The 16,533-nt window shown below is 53.1% G+C and overlaps 1 protein-coding gene across 2 annotated transcripts in view; it reads left to right on the top strand.

The window, feature by feature from the left end:
- Nucleotides 1-16,533, top strand: part of DDHD1 (DDHD domain containing 1) — a 103,489-nt gene that overhangs the window by 31,981 nt on the left and 54,975 nt on the right. For both annotated transcript variants that reach the window (XM_075330231.1, XM_075330232.1), the window contains 2 exons: nucleotides 5,926-6,035; nucleotides 8,350-8,456. In XM_075330231.1, the coding sequence (XP_075186346.1) occupies nucleotides 5,926-6,035; nucleotides 8,350-8,456 (217 nt within the window). The remainder of the gene's footprint in view (nucleotides 1-5,925; nucleotides 6,036-8,349; nucleotides 8,457-16,533) is intronic.

Raw genomic sequence — 16,533 nt, 5'->3', positions numbered from 1 at the left:
CTGCCTATACACCCCCCGTGCTCCCACGGGCGCCTCAGTTTTTTGCTTTGTGCGAAGGAGGTCAGACACGCACGCACAGCTCCACAGATTGGTCAGCAGCAGCTGCTGACCATGTCGGATGGAAGAAAAGTGGGCCCATATAGGGCCCCCAGCATGCTCCCTTCTCACCCCACTCTTGTCGGCGGTGTTGTAAGGTTGAGGTATCCATTGCGGGTACGGAGGCTGGAGCCCACATGCTGTTTTCCTTCCCCATCCCCCTCAGGGCTCTGGTGGAAGTGGGATCCTATCGGTCTCCAGGCACTGAGACCGTGCTTCATCCACAACTCCTGTGGAGACTGCTGGATAGGAGCCGGGTATCGTTCAGGGACATGGCCCTGCTACTTGGAGGTACTCTGTGTCCCCGTGGGGACCGCGCACAGCAACACTCCAGCTTTGCTGGGTGTGCTAGTGCACCGGGGACCGCGGCGCTGACCGGGTTATGTGCCATTACACACTCAGCGTTGCTGAGTGTGTTTATGTATAGGGACTGCCGCACTGACCGCCGCTGCCATGGAAACACTGCGGCACGGCTGGGACTTGTAGTGCGCCGGGGACTTCCACGCCGGCCGCGTTTATTACTAGAGTCCCCGGCTTTTTGCGGCCTAGTTTCCTTTCCTCCCGCCCATAGCCCTGACAGGCAGGGGAAGGGCGGGACGCTGCACAGAACGAGCAGTACTGAGGGCTGGAGCATGCTTTGCATACTCCACTCCCCTCACTGTGCACAGTGCAGGCACCAGTTCCCGCTCTTTCTGGGTCACGCCCATGGCTCCCTCCTCTCCTCAGGACGCATTCCTGTCAGCTCCTCGGACGCTGCAGAGGGGGACAAAATCTGGGAGACCCAGGCAGGGACTCTGGTGGCCTCACAACCGCTTTAAGCGGGTGGTAAGCAGCACCTGTGGTGCTAGCCCCATTGTGCAGTAGTGTAACATTATATGTTTATTTTACACTGTATGGTGCACAGTTGATTTCTGGCTATATACCCTGTTGTGTTGCTCAGGGAAGATAATAGCATGGCGCCCACGAAAGGCAGGGGTGCCAAAACACAGGCTTATTATGTTGCCTGCGCCGCATGTACGACCCCGCTACCGGCAGGTTCCACTGACCCTCATTGTGGCCCCTGTGGCACTTACTCAGCCAGAGCCTCTGCTAGGGGGGGCCCAGGGGGAGCCACCTGCTAACACTGTTCAGGTGACGGGGACGGAGTTTGCAAAACTCTGAGACTATGGCTAAGATACTGGAAGCCTTGCAGTCCAGACCGGTATCTCAGCACAGGGACTCTGTTGATTCTTTGTTCCCTGGCCCACCTCAGCTGGACCAACAATGTCCTCCCGGGGTATCTCATGGATCCCAAGCTGAGGGTTCTGACACAGACCCCAGCCCCAGACCGACTAAGCGAGCTCGCTTAGATTTTCCCTCGACATCATCATATTGTTCAGGGTCTCAGCGGGGGGAATCGCTGGTTGATGATGCGGAGACAGCTGATCAGGATTCTGATCCTGAGGCCGCTCTCAATCTTAATACTCCAGACGGGGACGCCATAGTGAACGACCTTATTGCGTCCATCAATCGTATGTTGGATATTTCTCCCTCCGCTCCTCCGGTGGAGGAGTCGGCTTCCCAGCAGGAGAAATTCCGTTTCAGGTTTCCCAAGCGTACACCGAGTATGTTTCTGGACCACTCTGATTTCAGAGAGGCAGTCCAGAATCACCATGCTTGTCCAGATAAGCGTTTTTCTAAGCGCCTTAAGGATACACGTTATCCCTTTCCCCCTGACGTGGTCAAGGGTTGGACTCGGTGTCCCAAAGTGGATCCTCCAATCTCCAGACTGGCAGCTAGATCCATACTTGCAGTGGAAGATGGGGCTTCACTCAAAGATGCCACTGACAGGCAGATGGAGCTCTGGTTGAAATCCATCTATGAAGCTATCGGCGCTTCTTTTGCCCCAGCATTCGCAGCCGTATGGGCGCTACAAGCTATCTCAGCAGGTCAAGCGCAAATTGACGCAGCCACACGCACGTCCGCGCCACAGGTGGCGTCCATAACCACTCAGACGTCGGCATTTGCGTCTTACGCTATTAATGCTGTCCTGGACTCTGCGAGCCGTACGGCGGTTGCAGCCACCAATTCGGTGGAACTCCGCAGGGCCTTGTGGCTACGGGAATGGAAGGCAGATTCTGTTTCCAAAAAGCGCTTAACCAGTTTGCCAATTTCTGGCGAACGATTGTTTGGCGAGCGTTTGGATGAAATCATCAAACAATCCAAGGGAAAGGATACATCCTTACCCCAGCCCAAACCGAACATACCCCAACAGAGGAAGGGGCAGTCGAGGTTTCGGTCCTTTCGGGGCGCGGGCAGGTCCCAATTCTCCTCGTCCAAAAGGCCTCAGAAAGATCAAAGGAACTCTGATGCATGGCGGTCTAAGTCACGTCCTAAACAGACCACCGGAGGTGCCGCTACCAAAGCGGCTTCCTCATGACTGTCGGCATCCTCACTCCGCATCCTCGGTCGGTGGCAGGCTCTCCCGCTTTTGCGACACCTGGCTGCCACGGGTAAAAGACCGTTGGGTGAGAGACATTCTGTCTCACGGTTACAAGATAGAGTTCACCTCTCGTCCCCCGACTCGATTCTTCAGGTCATCCCCGCCTCCCGAGCGAGCCGAGGCCCTTCTGCAGGCGCTGGGCATTCTGAAGGCAGAAGGGGTGGTGGTCCCTGTTCCTCTTCAGCAACAGGGCCACGGTTTTTACTCCAACTTGTTTGTGGTCCCAAAGAAGGACGGGTCTTTCCGACCTGTCCTGGACCTGAAACTTCTCAACAAACACGTAAAGACCAGGCGGTTCCGGATGGAATCCCTCCGCTCCGTCATCGCCTCAATGTCCCAGGGAGATTTCCTTGCATCGATAGATATCAAAGATGCTTATCTCCACGTACCGATTGCTCCAGAGCACCAGCGCTTCTTGCGCTTCGCCATAGGGAACGAACACCTGCAGTTCGTGGCACTGCCGTTCGGCCTGGCAACAGCCCCACGGGTTTTCACCAAGGTTATGGCTACTGTCGTAGCGGTCCTCCACTCTCAGGGTCACTCGGTGATCCCGTACTTGGACGATCTGTTGATCAAGGCACCCTCTCTAGAGGCATGCCAACACAGCCTCGACGCTACCCTGGAGACTCTCCAGAGTTTTGGGTGGATCATCAATTTTCCAAAGTCAAATCTGACACCGGCCCAATCGCTGACATACCTTGGCATGGAGTTTCATACCCTCTCAGCGATAGTGAAGCTTCCGCTGATCAAGCAGCGGTCACTACAGACAGGGGTACAATCTCTCCTTCAAGGTCGGTCACACACCTTGAGGCGCCTCATGCACTTCCTGGGGAAGATGGTGGCAGCAATGGAGGCAGTTCCTTTCGCGCAGTTTCACCTGCGTCCTCTTCAATGGGACATCCTACGCAAATGGGACAGGAAGCCGACGTCCCTCGACAGGAACGTCTCCCTCTCGCAGGCGACCAAAGCTTCCCTTCGGTGGTGGCTTCTTCCCACTTCATTATCGAAAGGGAAATCCTTCCTACCCCCATCCTGGGAGGTGGTCACGACGGACGCGAGTCTGTCAGGGTGAGGAGCGGTTTTTCTCCACCACAGGGCTCGGGGTACGTGGACCCAGCAAGAGTCCTCGCTTCAGATCAATGTTCTGGAAATACGGGCAGTGTATCTTGCCCTGAATGCGTTCCAGCAGTGGCTGGAAGGCAAGCAGATCAGAATTCAGTCAGACAATTCCACAGCGGTGGCATACATCAACCACCAAGGCGGCACACGCAGTCGGCAAGCCTTCCAGGAAGTCCGGCGGATTCTGCTGTGGGTGGAAGCCACGGCCTCCACCATCTCCGCAGTTCACATTCCAGGCGTGGAAAACTGGGAAGCAGATTATCTCAGTCGCCAGGGCATGGACGCAGGGGAATGGTCCCTTCACCCGGACGTGTTTCAGGAGATCTGTTGCCGCTGGGGGGTGCCGGACGTCGACCTCATGGCGTCCCGGCACAACAACAAGGTACCGGCGTTCATGGCACGGTCTCAAGATCCCAGAGCTCTGGCGGCAGACGCCTTAGTTCAGGATTGGTCGCAGTTTCAGCTCCCTTATGTGTTTCCTCCGCTGGCACTGTTGCCCAGAGTGTTACGCAAGATCAGTGCCGACTGCCGCCGCGTCATCCTCGTCGCTCCAGACTGGCCGAGGCGGTCGTGGTACCCGGATCTGTGGCATCTCACGGTCGGCCAACCGTGGGCACTACCAGACCGACCAGACTTGCTATCTCAAGGGCCGTTTTTCCATCTGAATTCTGCGGCTCTCAACCTGACTGTGTGGCCATTGAGTCCTGGATCCTAGCGTCTTCAGGGTTATCTCAAGACGTCATTGCCACTATGAGACAAGCTAGGAAACCAACGTCCGCCAAGATCTACCACAGGACGTGGAAAATTTTCCTGTCGTGGTGCTCTGCTCAGGGTATTTCTCCCTGGCCTTTTGCCTTGCCCACTTTTCTGTCCTTCCTTCAATCTGGACTGGAAAAGGGTTTGTCGCTCGGCTCCCTTAAGGGACAAGTCTCAGCGCTCTCTGTGTTTTTCCAGAAGCGCCTAGCCAGACTTCCACAGGTACGCACGTTCCTGCAGGGGGTTTGTCACATCGTCCCTCCTTACAAGCGGCCGTTAGAACCCTGGGATCTGAACAGGGTGCTGCTGGTTCTTCAGAAACCACCATTCGAGCCAATGAGGGATATTTCTCTCACGCCTTTCGCAGAAAGTGGTTTTTCTAGTAGCAGTCACTTCACTTCGGAGAGTGTCTGAGCTAGCAGCGCTGTCATGCAAAGCCCCTTTCCTGGTTTTTCACCAGGACAAGGTGGTTCTGCGTCCGGTTCCGGAATTTCTCCCTAAGGTGGTATCCCCGTTTCATCTCAATCAGGATATCTCCTTACCTTCTTTTTGTCCTCATCCAGTTCACCAATGTGAAAAGGATTTGCACTTGTTAGATCTGGTGAGAGCACTCAGAATCTACATTTCTCGTACGGCGCCCCTGCGCCGCTCGGATGCACTCTTTGTCCTTGTCGCTGGCCAGCGTAAAGGGTCACAGGCTTCCAAATCAACCCTGGCTCGGTGGATCAAGGAGCCAATTATCAAAGCTTACCGTTCGGCTGGGCTTCCGGTTCCCTCAGGGCTGAAGGCCCATTCTACCAGAGCCGTGGGCGCGTCCTGGGCTTTGAGGCACCAGGCTACGGCTCAGCAGGTGTGTCAGGCGGCTACCTGGTCGAGCCTACACACTTTCACGAAGCACTATCAGGTGCATACCTATGCTTCGGCGGATGCCAGCCTAGGTAGACGAGTCCTTCAGGCGGCGGTTGCCCACCTGTAGGAAGAGGCCGTTTTACGGCTCTCTTACGAGGTATTATTTTACCCACCCAGGGACTGCTTTTGGACGTCCCAATTGTCTGGGTCTCCCAATAGAGCGACAAAGAAGAAGGGAATTTTGTTTACTTACCGTAAATTCCTTTTCTTCTAGCTCTAATTGGGAGACCCAGCGCCCGCCCCTGTTTTTTTGTGTACACATGTTGTTCATGTTGAATGGTTTCAGTTCTCCGATATTCCTTCGGATTGAAGTTACTTTAAACCAGTTTATAATTCTTTTTCCTCCTTCTTGCTTTTGCACCAAAACTGAGGAGCCCGTGGGAGCACGGGGGGTGTATAGGCAGAAGGGGAGGGGCTTAACACTTTTGAGTGTAATACTTTGTGCGGCCTCCGGAGGCATAGCCTATACACCCCAATTGTCTGGGTCTCCCAATTAGAGCTAGAAGAAAAGGAATTTACGGTAAGTAAACAAAATTCCCTTCTTTATCTGTGTATGATTACAGGATGAGAGAAACTGCAAGAAAGATTGAAGAGAAGCACTTTTCCAATCAGACGTCAGAGCATGTTGAGTTCCTTCCTGTGGAATGGCGATCCAAGCTTGCTCTGGACGGAGGTAACTTGACATTACAAGACATGGCTATGTCCTAATTATTGCAGTCCTATTACTGACGTTACTGCTTGCCATGGTGCTGTCAGTAGATTATTTATGCTACCATAGCAACCCCAGAGCAAGCAGGACAAATACAAAACAATGTGTATAATCTGTTTAATCTGATCTTTGTTTACGGCCTCAGACTAGTACAAACAGAAATTGGGACCTAAAGCTGGGTTCACACACAACGACGTCGCTGTTACGTCACCATTTCCTGTGACACGTAACAGCGACCTTACATGATTGCTAGTTAGCTGTCAAACAAGTAATTTTAAGCAGCGATCATAGCGACCTCGACGGTCGTTGGGACGTGTCACACGCGTCGCTGTGCGGCGACTCAGACCTTGATAGAGGCGTGGTGTTTACCCCTAGTCATGTTTTGCGTTTCCTCTTTTCACGCCCCCTGTTCCGATTGGTGATCACTACAGCGGCGCCTGATTGGGTGACCGTGCCAAACAAAGGAAGACACACAGAACGACACACTAGCGACACCAGGCACAGACTCTACTACGTGGAACAAAGAATGGAACTTAAAGAATGAAATCACTGTAACGCCTTCGGCAAGGTACCCAATCGGAACGCTGTTATGACCACCAATCTGAGTCGTGGGGGCGTTGTAAAATACACCGCAAAAACACGCCCTTGTCCTGCCTTCAGTCCTACGTCACTGCCTTCAGCATCGTCGCGACCGTCGCTGCTGCAGTGTGAAACACAAGGATGCATGTGGCGCAGCGGGATAGCAGCGATCAAAAAATGACCTGGGACATTCAAGAGCGAGCAGCGATCTCGCAGCAGGGGTCTGATCGTTATGTGTCATACATAGCGACGTCGCGGTTGAGGTCGTTGCTACGTCACAGAAAATGGCAACTTAGCAGCGCTGTCGTCGTCGCTGTGTGTGACACCACCTTTAGACCTTGCCTAAGATTTACATTTTCAGTCAAACTGTGTTTTAAAGGGGCTTTTGGGCAATGGAAATGTGGTAATGTTTTGCTTCTAGCAGGCCCCCATGTTGCAGCAGAATGGGGGGGTCCAAAACCTTTCATTGTTTCTCATTGCCCTTCAGCAGTGAGAAGTTGAATGAATGGGTATTCTAGTATGGATCATGCCACATTCTTCAATATCTATGGGGCTAGTGTAAATGGCGTTTTTTGTCAGTCCCGTAGGTTTTAACTGTCAGGGCATGTGCCCCCCACCTTTTGTGCCCACCACCTCTTCATTCAAAGTTGTCCTCACTGTGGCCGAGCTGTGAGAATGAACAGGTGCTCAGAGACTCTCATTCAATCATCGGGCCCCCAATGAAAAAACATTCAGCGCTCATTCTGTAGATGGCTGCTAAATTTCCATTGTGGCATATGCCTTTTACCTGATTATTGCAGTAGACATTTGCCCCTTTTTCATTATATTTTTTGATCTTTCCTATTCTCATATAAAAAAGAATAGTGATGACATTGAGTCCTAATTGTAATTGCAAAACACCCAGCGAACCCATAAACTGACAGCTACAATAAAAACATATATATATCATAACACACTATGAAGAAAAAGACATGGATCGCACATCCCAAAAAATACAATGATCTAAAGCCGCTAGGCAAAAAAATAGAAAATAGAACATGAGGTTCTTTACCATTCTGATCCCCTCTTGCAGTCTCCAGCTTTTTTTTTTTTATTTTTTTTTTTTTTTTTTTTTTCCTCCCAGTTCACATATGGGAGCCAGTGGGAGGTGAGTGCACAGCTCCTCTCACTGTGTGCTGGTGCTGTGTGGTGGCCGCTGTTGTGGTGGTGTCATGTCGGTGGGGCAGTGCGGCCTGGAGACTTGGGGGCTTCGCCTTGCAGTTGGGTGCTGTGAGGCACCAGGTCGCCTGCCCTGCTGGTGCTTTGTCGATGCAGCAGTGGTTAGTGCACAGTGCCACACTAAAAGGTTTAGTATAGGGACCCACTCAAGAGGTTTGCAGTGACGTGGCAGTGGGCTTAATACAATCTGATCAGAATGGTAACAAAATAACCTCATGTTCTATTTAATTTTTTGCCTAGCGGCTTTAGATCATTGTATTTTTTGGGATGTGCGATCCATGTCTTTTTCTTCATAGTGTGTTAAAAACATATATCATAACGCTGCAATTCTATGTTCACATTATTAGCTAGAGATATGTGAATATATTAAGAGGGTCTGAGGTTGTGATGTGTTTGTGCGTTATATGACGAGGCAAATTGTTTAGCATTATGGTGTTTTTACCATTTATATTAACATTGGCTAATGTTGCCCCTTTTGCAGATACAGTAGATTCTATTACTCCAGATAAGGTGCGTGGCATTCGGGACATGCTAAACAGCAGCGCGATGGACATTATGTACTATACCAGCCCTCTGTACAGAGACGAGGTAAGTGACTCAGTCATGGAAAGCACGCTCACCATTCACCTTGTTTTATTAGTCACTACGGAGAAATCTTTAAAGGGGTTCAAGACAGTGAACCCCAAATTCTCTAAGGAACAGGTACTCTACTGCCAGTTCCCAGCTTCTGCTAGGGTCTTAGTATATTTTGCTGCTGCTGTGTAATCATGCCGATCAGTGCCCATCACCGCTATAGAGTCACTGTTCTTTAGACTTGTGTTGTCAACTTGACTGGCAACAGCGGTGATGGTCACCGAGCAAAGCTCAAAGACCGCATGTGCACTACAGTAGCTTGATCTGCCCTCAGCCAGGCAGATGAGAGTGCGCAGGAGCACAATGGAGGCCTTTGTGTGAATGACACAGGACGCATCATGCACACGGGGCTGGGCAGGAGGACGGTGATTGCACAAGATGGAGGAGGCGCCGGACTGAGACCAGCACCCCCATCAGACCGGCCACCCCCTAGGTGAGTATTATAAAAGTGTTTATGTTGTACTGCGCGGCCTGGGCTCTTATATACAGTATTCTAGAAGAGTTCAGTGGTGGAGGCCACAGCTCGTAAGGGAAAAACCTGGTGACAGGTTCTCTTTAAGCAGAAATGAATTAGGTCTTTCTTTTGGGACCCGATCGACGAAGGCAGAATAGAGGAGAGCGGTCTGAAGAGTCCCCTCAGTCTTATTCCCAGTAATCGTGATCGATTGAGAAAACTTTCTTTCTTTGTCGCTCTATTGGGAGACCCAGACAATTGGGTGTATAGCTTCTGCCTCCGGAGGCCGCACAAAGTATTACACTCAAAAGTGTTAAGCCCCTCCCCTTCTGCCTATACACCCTCCGTGCTCCCACGGGCTCCTCAGTTTTTTGCTTTGTGCGAAGGAGGTCAGACACGCACAGCACAGCTCCACAGTTTAGTCAGCAGCAGCTGCTGACTATGTCGGTTGGAAGAAAAGTGGGCCCATATAGGGCCCCCAGCATGCTCCCTTCTCACCCCACTCTTGTCGGCGGTGTTGTTAAGGTTGAGGTATCCATTGCGGGTACAGAGGCTGGAGCCCACATGCTGCTTTCCTTCCCCATCCCCCTCAGGGCTCTGGGTGAAGTGGGATCCTATCGGTCTCCAGGCACTGAGACCGTGCTTCATCCACAACTCCTGTGGAGCCTGCTGAATAGGAGCCGGGTACCGTTCAGGGACATGGCCCTGCTACGTGAAGGTACTCTGTATCCCTGTGGGGACCGCGCACGGCAACACCTCAGCTTTGCTGGGTGTGCTAGTGCACCGGGGACCGCGGCACTGACCGGGTTAAACTGTGCCATTACACACTCAGCGTCGCTGAGTGTGTTTATATGTAGGGGCTACCGCGCTAACCGCCGCTGCCATGGGAAACTGCGGCGCGGCTGGGACTTGTAGTCCGCCGGGGACTTCGGCGTCGGCCGCGCTTTTACGGCGGCCACGCTTATACTCGAGTCCCCGGCTTGCTTGCGGCCTAGTTTCCCTTTCTCCCGCCCTCAGCCCTGACAGGCAGGGGAAGGGCGGGACGCTGCACGGAACGAGCAGCACTGAGGGCTGGAGTATGATTTCCATACTCCACCCCCCTCACTGTGCACAGTGTGAGCACCTCGGCCACGGCTCCCTCCTCTCGTCAGGACGCCGCAGCCATTTCCTGTCAGCTCCTACGACGCTGCAGAGAGGGACAAACCCTGGGAGACCCAGACACGGTCTCTGGTGGCCTCATAACCGCTTTAGGCGGATGGTAAGCAGCACCTGTGGTGCTAGCCCCATGGTGCTGTAGTGTATGGATACATTATTTGTTTATAGTATATATTTTACACTGTATGAGCACAGTTCATTCTGGCTATATACCCTATTGTGTTACTCAGGGCGCCCACAAAAGGCAGGGGTGCCAAAACACAGGCTTATTATGCTGCCTGCGTCGCTTGTACGACCCAGCTGCCGGCAGGTTCCATTGACCCTCATTGTGTGCATTGTTGGGCCCCTGTGACACTTCTTCAGCCAGGGCCCCTACTAAGAGCCAGGGGGAGCCACCTGTTGACACTGTCCTAGTGACGGGGACGGAGTTTGCAAAACTCTCTGAGACTATGGCTAAGATACTAGAAGCCTTGCAGTCCAGGCCGGTATCTCAGCAAAGGGACTCTGTTGAATCATTGTTCCCTGGCCCCCCTCAGTTGGTCCAACAATGTCCTCCCGGGGTATCTCATACATCCCAGGCTGAGGGTTCTGACTTAGACCCCAGCCCCAGACCGACTAAGTGGGCTCGCTTAGAATTTCCCTCGACATCATATTGTTCAGGGTCTCAGCGGGGGGAATCTCTGGTTGATGATGCGGAGACAGCTGATCAGGATTCTGATCCTGAGGGCGCTCTCAATCTTAATACTCCAGACGGGGACGCCATAGTGAACGTTCTTATTGCGTCCATCGATCAAATGCTGGATATTTCTCCCTCAGCTCCTCCGGCGGAGGAGTCAGCTTCTCATACACCGAGTATGTTTCTAGACCACTCTGATTTCAGAGAGGCACTCCAGAATCATCATGCTTGTCCAGATAAGCGTTTTTCTAAGCGCCTTAAGGATACACGTTATCCTTTTTCCCCTGACGTGGTTAAAGGTTGGACTCAGGGTCCCATAGTGGATCCTCCAATCTCCAGACTGGCGGCTAGATCCATACTTGCAGTGGAAGAGGGGGGCCTCGCTCAAGGATGCCACTGACAGGCAGATGGAGCTCTGGTTGAAATCCATCTATGAAGCTATCGGAGCTTCTTTTGCCCCAGCATTCGCAGCCGTATGGGCGCTACAAGCTATCTCAGCAGGTCAAGCGCAAATTGAAGCAGCCACATGCACGGCCGCGCCACAAGTGGCATCCATTACCACACAGACCTCGGCAATTGCGTCTTACGCTATTATTGCTGTCCTGGACTCTGCGAGCCGTACGGCGGTCGCGGCCGCCAATTCGGTGGTACTCCGCAGGGCCTTGTGGCTACGGGAATGGAAGGCAGATTCTGCTTCCAAAAAAGCGCTTAACCAGTTTGCCAATTTCTGGCGACAGGCTGTTTGGCGAGCGTCTGTATGAAATCATCAAACAATCCAAGGGAAAGGATACATCCTTACCCCAGCCCAAACAGAACATACCCCAACAGAGGAGAGGGCAGTCGAGGTTTCGTTCCTTTCAGGGCGCGGGCAGGTCCCAATTCTCCTCGTCCAAAAGGTCTCAGAAAGGACAAAGGAACTCTGATGCATGGCGGTCTAAGTCACGTCCTTAAAAGGCCACCGGAGGCGCCGCTAACAAAGCGGCTTCCTCATGACTTTCGACCTCCTCTAGTAGCATCCTCGGTCGGTGGCAGGCTCTCCCGCTTTTGCGACACCTGGCTGCCACAAATAAAAGACCGCTGGGTGAGAGACATTCTGTCTCACGGTTACAAGATAGAGTTCACTTCTCATCCCCCGACTCGATTCTTCAGGTCATCCCCGCCTCCCTAGAGAGCCGAGGCTCTTCTGCAGGCGCTGCGCACTCTGAAGGCAGAAGGAGTGGTGATCCCGGTTCCTCTTCAGTAACTGAGCCACGGTTTTTACTCCAACTTGTTTGTGGTCCCAAAGGAGGACGGTTCTTTCCGCCCGGTCCTGGACCTGAAACTGCTCAACAAACATGTAAAAACCAGACGGTTCAGGATGGAATCCCTCCGCTCCGTCATCGCCTCAATGTCCCAAGGAGATTTCCTTGCATCGATCGATATCAAAGATGCTTATTTCCACGTACCGATTGCTCCAGAGCACCAGCGCTTCTTGCGCTTCGCCATAGGAAACGAACACTTGCAATTCGTGGCACTGCCGTTCAGCCTGGCAACAGCCCCACGGGTTTTTACCAAGGTTATGGCTACTGTAGTAGCGCTCCTACACTCGCAGGGTCACTCGGTGATCCAGTACTTGGATGCTGATCAAGGCACCCTCTCAAGAGGCATGCCAACGCAGTCTCGACGCTCCCCTGAAGACTCTCCAGGGTTTCGGGTGGATCATCAATTTTCCAAAGTCAAATCTGACACCGGCCCACTCGCTGACATATCTTGGTATGGAGTTTCATACCCTCTCAGCGATAATGAAGCTTCCGCTGTTCAAGCAGTAGTCACTTCAGAAAGGGGTACAATCTCTCCTTCAAGGCCAGTCACACCCCTTGAGGCGCCTCATGCACTTCCTGGGGAAGATGGTGGCAGCAATGGAGGCAGTTCACTTCGCACAGTTTCACCTGCGTCCCCATCGATGGGACATACTACGCAAATGGGACAGGAAGACGACGTCCCTCGACAGGACCGTCTCCCTCTCTCAGGCGACCAGAGCTTCCCTTTGGTGGTGGCGTCTTCCCACTTCATTATCGAAGGGGAAATCCTTCTTTCCCCCATCCTGGGAAGTAGTCACGACGGACGAGAGTCTGTCAGGGTGGGGAGCGGTTTTTCTCCACCACAGGGCTCAGGGTACGTGGACCCAGCAAGAGTCCTCGCTTCAGATCAATGTTCTGGAAATAAGGGCAGTGTATCTTGCCCAGAAAGCGTTCCAGCAGTGGCTGGAGGGCAAGCAGATCCGAATTCAGTCGGACATTTCCACAGCGGTGGCATACATCAACCACCAAGGCGGCACACGCAGCCGGCAAGCCTTCCAGGAAGTCCGGCGGATGTTGATGTGGGTGGAAGCCACGGCATCCGCCATATCCGCAGTTCACATCCCAGGCGTGGAAAACTGGGAAGCAGATTATCTCAGTTGCCAGGGCATGGACGCAGGGGAATGGTCCCTTCACCCGGACGTGTTTCAGGAGATCTGTTGCTGCTGGGGGGTGCCGGACGTCGACCTCATGGCGTCCCGGCACAACAACAAGATACCAATGTTCATGGCACGGTCTCAAGATCCCAGAGCTCTGGCGGCAGACGCCTTAGTTCAGGATTGGTCGCAGTTTCAGCTCCCTTATGTGTTTCCTCCGCTGGCACTGTTGCCCAGAGTGTTACGCAAGATCAGGATCGACTGCCGCCGCGCCATCCTCGTCGCTCCAGATTGGCCGAGGAGGTCGTGGTACCCGGATCTGTGGCATCTCACGGTCGGCCAACCGTGGACACTACCAGATCGAACGGACTTGCTATCTCGAGGGCCGTTTTTCCATCTGAATTCTGCGGCCCTCAACCTGACTGTGTGGCCATTGAGTCCTGGACCCTAGCGTCTTCAGGGTTATCTCAAGACGTCATTGCCACTATGAGACAGGCTAGGAAACCAACGTCCGCCAAGATCTTTCACAGGACGTGAAAAAAATTTTTTCTGTCATGGTGCTCTGTTCAGGGTTTTTCTCCCTGGCCATTTGCATTACCTACTTTTCTGTCCTTCCTTCAATCTGGACTGGAAAAGGGTTTGTCGCTCGGCTCCCTTAAGGGACAAGTCTCAGCGCCCTCTGTGTTTTTTTTTCCAGAAGCGCCTAGCCAGACTTCCACAGGTACGCACGTTCCTGCAGGGGGTTTGTCACATCGTTCCACCTTACAAGCGGCCGTTAGAACCCTGGGATCTAAACAGGGTTCTGATGGTTCTTCAGAAACCACCATTCGAGCCAATGAGAGATATTTCCCTCACGCCTTTCGCAGAAAGTGGTTTTTCTTGTAGCAGTCACTTCTCTTCGGAGAGTGTCTGAGCTAGCAGCATTGTCGTGCGAAGCCCCTTTCCTGGTGTTCACCAGGACAAGGTGGTTCTACGTCCGGTTCCGGATTTTCTCCCTAAGGTGGTATCCCCCTTTCATCTCAATCAGGATATCTCCTTGCCCTCTTTTTGTCCTCATCCAGTTCACCAATGTGAAAAGGATTTGCACTTGTTAGATTTGGTGAGAGCACTCAGATTCTACATTTCTCGTACGGCGCCCCTGCGCCGCTCGGATGCACTCTTTGTCCTTGTCGCTGGCCAGCGTAAAGGGTCACAGGCTTCCAAATCAACCCTGGCTCGGTGGATCAAGGAGCCAATTATCGAAGCTTACCGTTCGGCTGGGCTTCCGGTTCCCTCAGGGCTGAAGACCCACTCTACCAGAGCCGTGGGCGCGTCCTGGGCTTTGAGGCACCAGGCTACGGCTCAGCAGGTGTGTCAGGCGGCTACCTGGTCGAGCCTGCACACTTTCACGAAGCACTATCAAGTGCATACCTATGCTTCGGCGGATGCCAGCCTAGGTAGACGAGTCCTTCAGGCGGCGGTTGCCCACCTGTAGGAAAGGGCCGTTTTACGGCTCTCTTACGAGGTATTAATTTACCCACCCAGGGACTGCTTTTGGACGTCCCAATTGTCTGGGTCTCCCAATAGAGCGACAAAGAAGGGAATTTTGTTTACTTACCGTAAATTCCTTTTCTTCTAGCTCTAATTGGGAGACCCAGCACCCGCCCTGTTTTTTTGTGTACACATGTTGTTCATGTTGAATGGTTTCAGTTCTCCGATATTCCTTCGGATTGAAGTTACTTTAAACCAGTCTATAATTCTTTTTCCTCCTTCTTGCTTTTGCACCAAAACTGAGGAGCCCGTGGGAGCACGGGGGGTGTATAGGCAGAAGGGGAGGGGCTTAACACTTTTGAGTGTAATACTTTGTGCGGCCTCCGGAGACAGAAGCTATACACCCAATTGTCTGGGTCTCCCAATTAGAGCTAGAAGAAAAGGAATTTACGGTAAGTAAACTAAGTAAACAAAATTCCCTTCTTCTAAAGGGCATAAAGGAGTTGTCCGTCATTAGCTTAACAAAAATTTTTGAGTTTATCTGTGCTGTATTGTCATATAAATCACACCTACATTGTTATTTTTTTTCTAACTTTTGTTCCTCTTGAATTATCCATTTATTCTCTGCAGCTTCTTGTTTACATTCAGATCCAGCAAACATGACCACTTCCTGTGCTGAACCTCAGTCAGAGCTGTCACCGCCCAGCCTCAGTGTCCAGCCCCTCCCCAGTGTCCAGCCCCTCCCCAGTGTCCAGCCCCTCCCCAGTGTCCAGCCCCTCCCCAGTGTCCAGCCCCTCCCCAGTGTCCAGCCCCTCCCCAGTGTCCAGCCCCTCCCCAGTGTCCAGCCCCTCCCCAGTGTCCAGCCCCTCCCCAGTGTCCAGCCCCTCCCCAGTGTCCAGCCACTCCCCCTGCACACACATTCCCTGTCAGTATTCTTCCCCAGCACCTGACCTGGTATCACTACAGCATTGCAAATACCAGCCCCACATCGGGCTCTGCACCGCACACGCACACGTATGCTCTGCACCGCACACGCATGGCTCTGCACACGCATGGCTCTGCACACGCATGGCTCTGCACACGCATGGCTCTGCACACGCATGGCTCTGCACACGCATGGCTCTGCACACGCATGGCTCTGCACACGCATGGCTCTGCACACGCATGGCTCTGCACACGCATGGCTCTGCACACGCATGGCTCTGCACACGCATGGCTCTGCACACGCATGGCTCTGCACACGCATGGCTCTGCACACGCATGGCTCTGCACACGCACACGCATGGCTCTGCACACGCACACACATGGCTCTGAACACGCACACACATGGCTCTGCACACGCACACACATGGCTCTGCACACGCACACACATGGCTCTGCACACGCACACACATGGCTCTGCACACGCACACACATGGCTCTGCACACGCACACACATGGCTCTGCACCGCGCACACATATGGCTCTGCACCGCGCACGCACACATATGGCTCTGCACCGCGCACGCACACATATGGCTCTGCACCGCGCACGCACACATATGGCTCTGCACCGCGCACGCACACATATGGCTCTGCACCGCGCACGCACACATATGGCTCTGCACCGCGCACGCACACATATGGCTCTGCACCGCGCACGCACACATATGGCTCTGCACCGCGCACGCACACATGTGGAGTACATACTCACCTGTCCTCGGTCCCCGCCGCTCCTGCACGTTCGTGCGCTGTCTGTGCTCTCTTCAGCACAGTAGTGACGTCACCGCTGTGCTGAAGAGAGCACAGACAGCGGGAGGGACAGTGATGAGAAGCTGCGCTGCTTCTCATCAGCACTTTCAAAT

The sequence above is a fragment of the Anomaloglossus baeobatrachus genome, chromosome 12 (assembly GCF_048569485.1).
Source record: "Anomaloglossus baeobatrachus isolate aAnoBae1 chromosome 12, aAnoBae1.hap1, whole genome shotgun sequence".
Lineage (NCBI taxonomy): Eukaryota > Metazoa > Chordata > Amphibia > Anura > Aromobatidae > Anomaloglossus > Anomaloglossus baeobatrachus.
The sequence above is the reverse complement of the archived record's forward strand: the minus strand, read 5'-3'. Positions and strand labels throughout refer to the sequence as shown.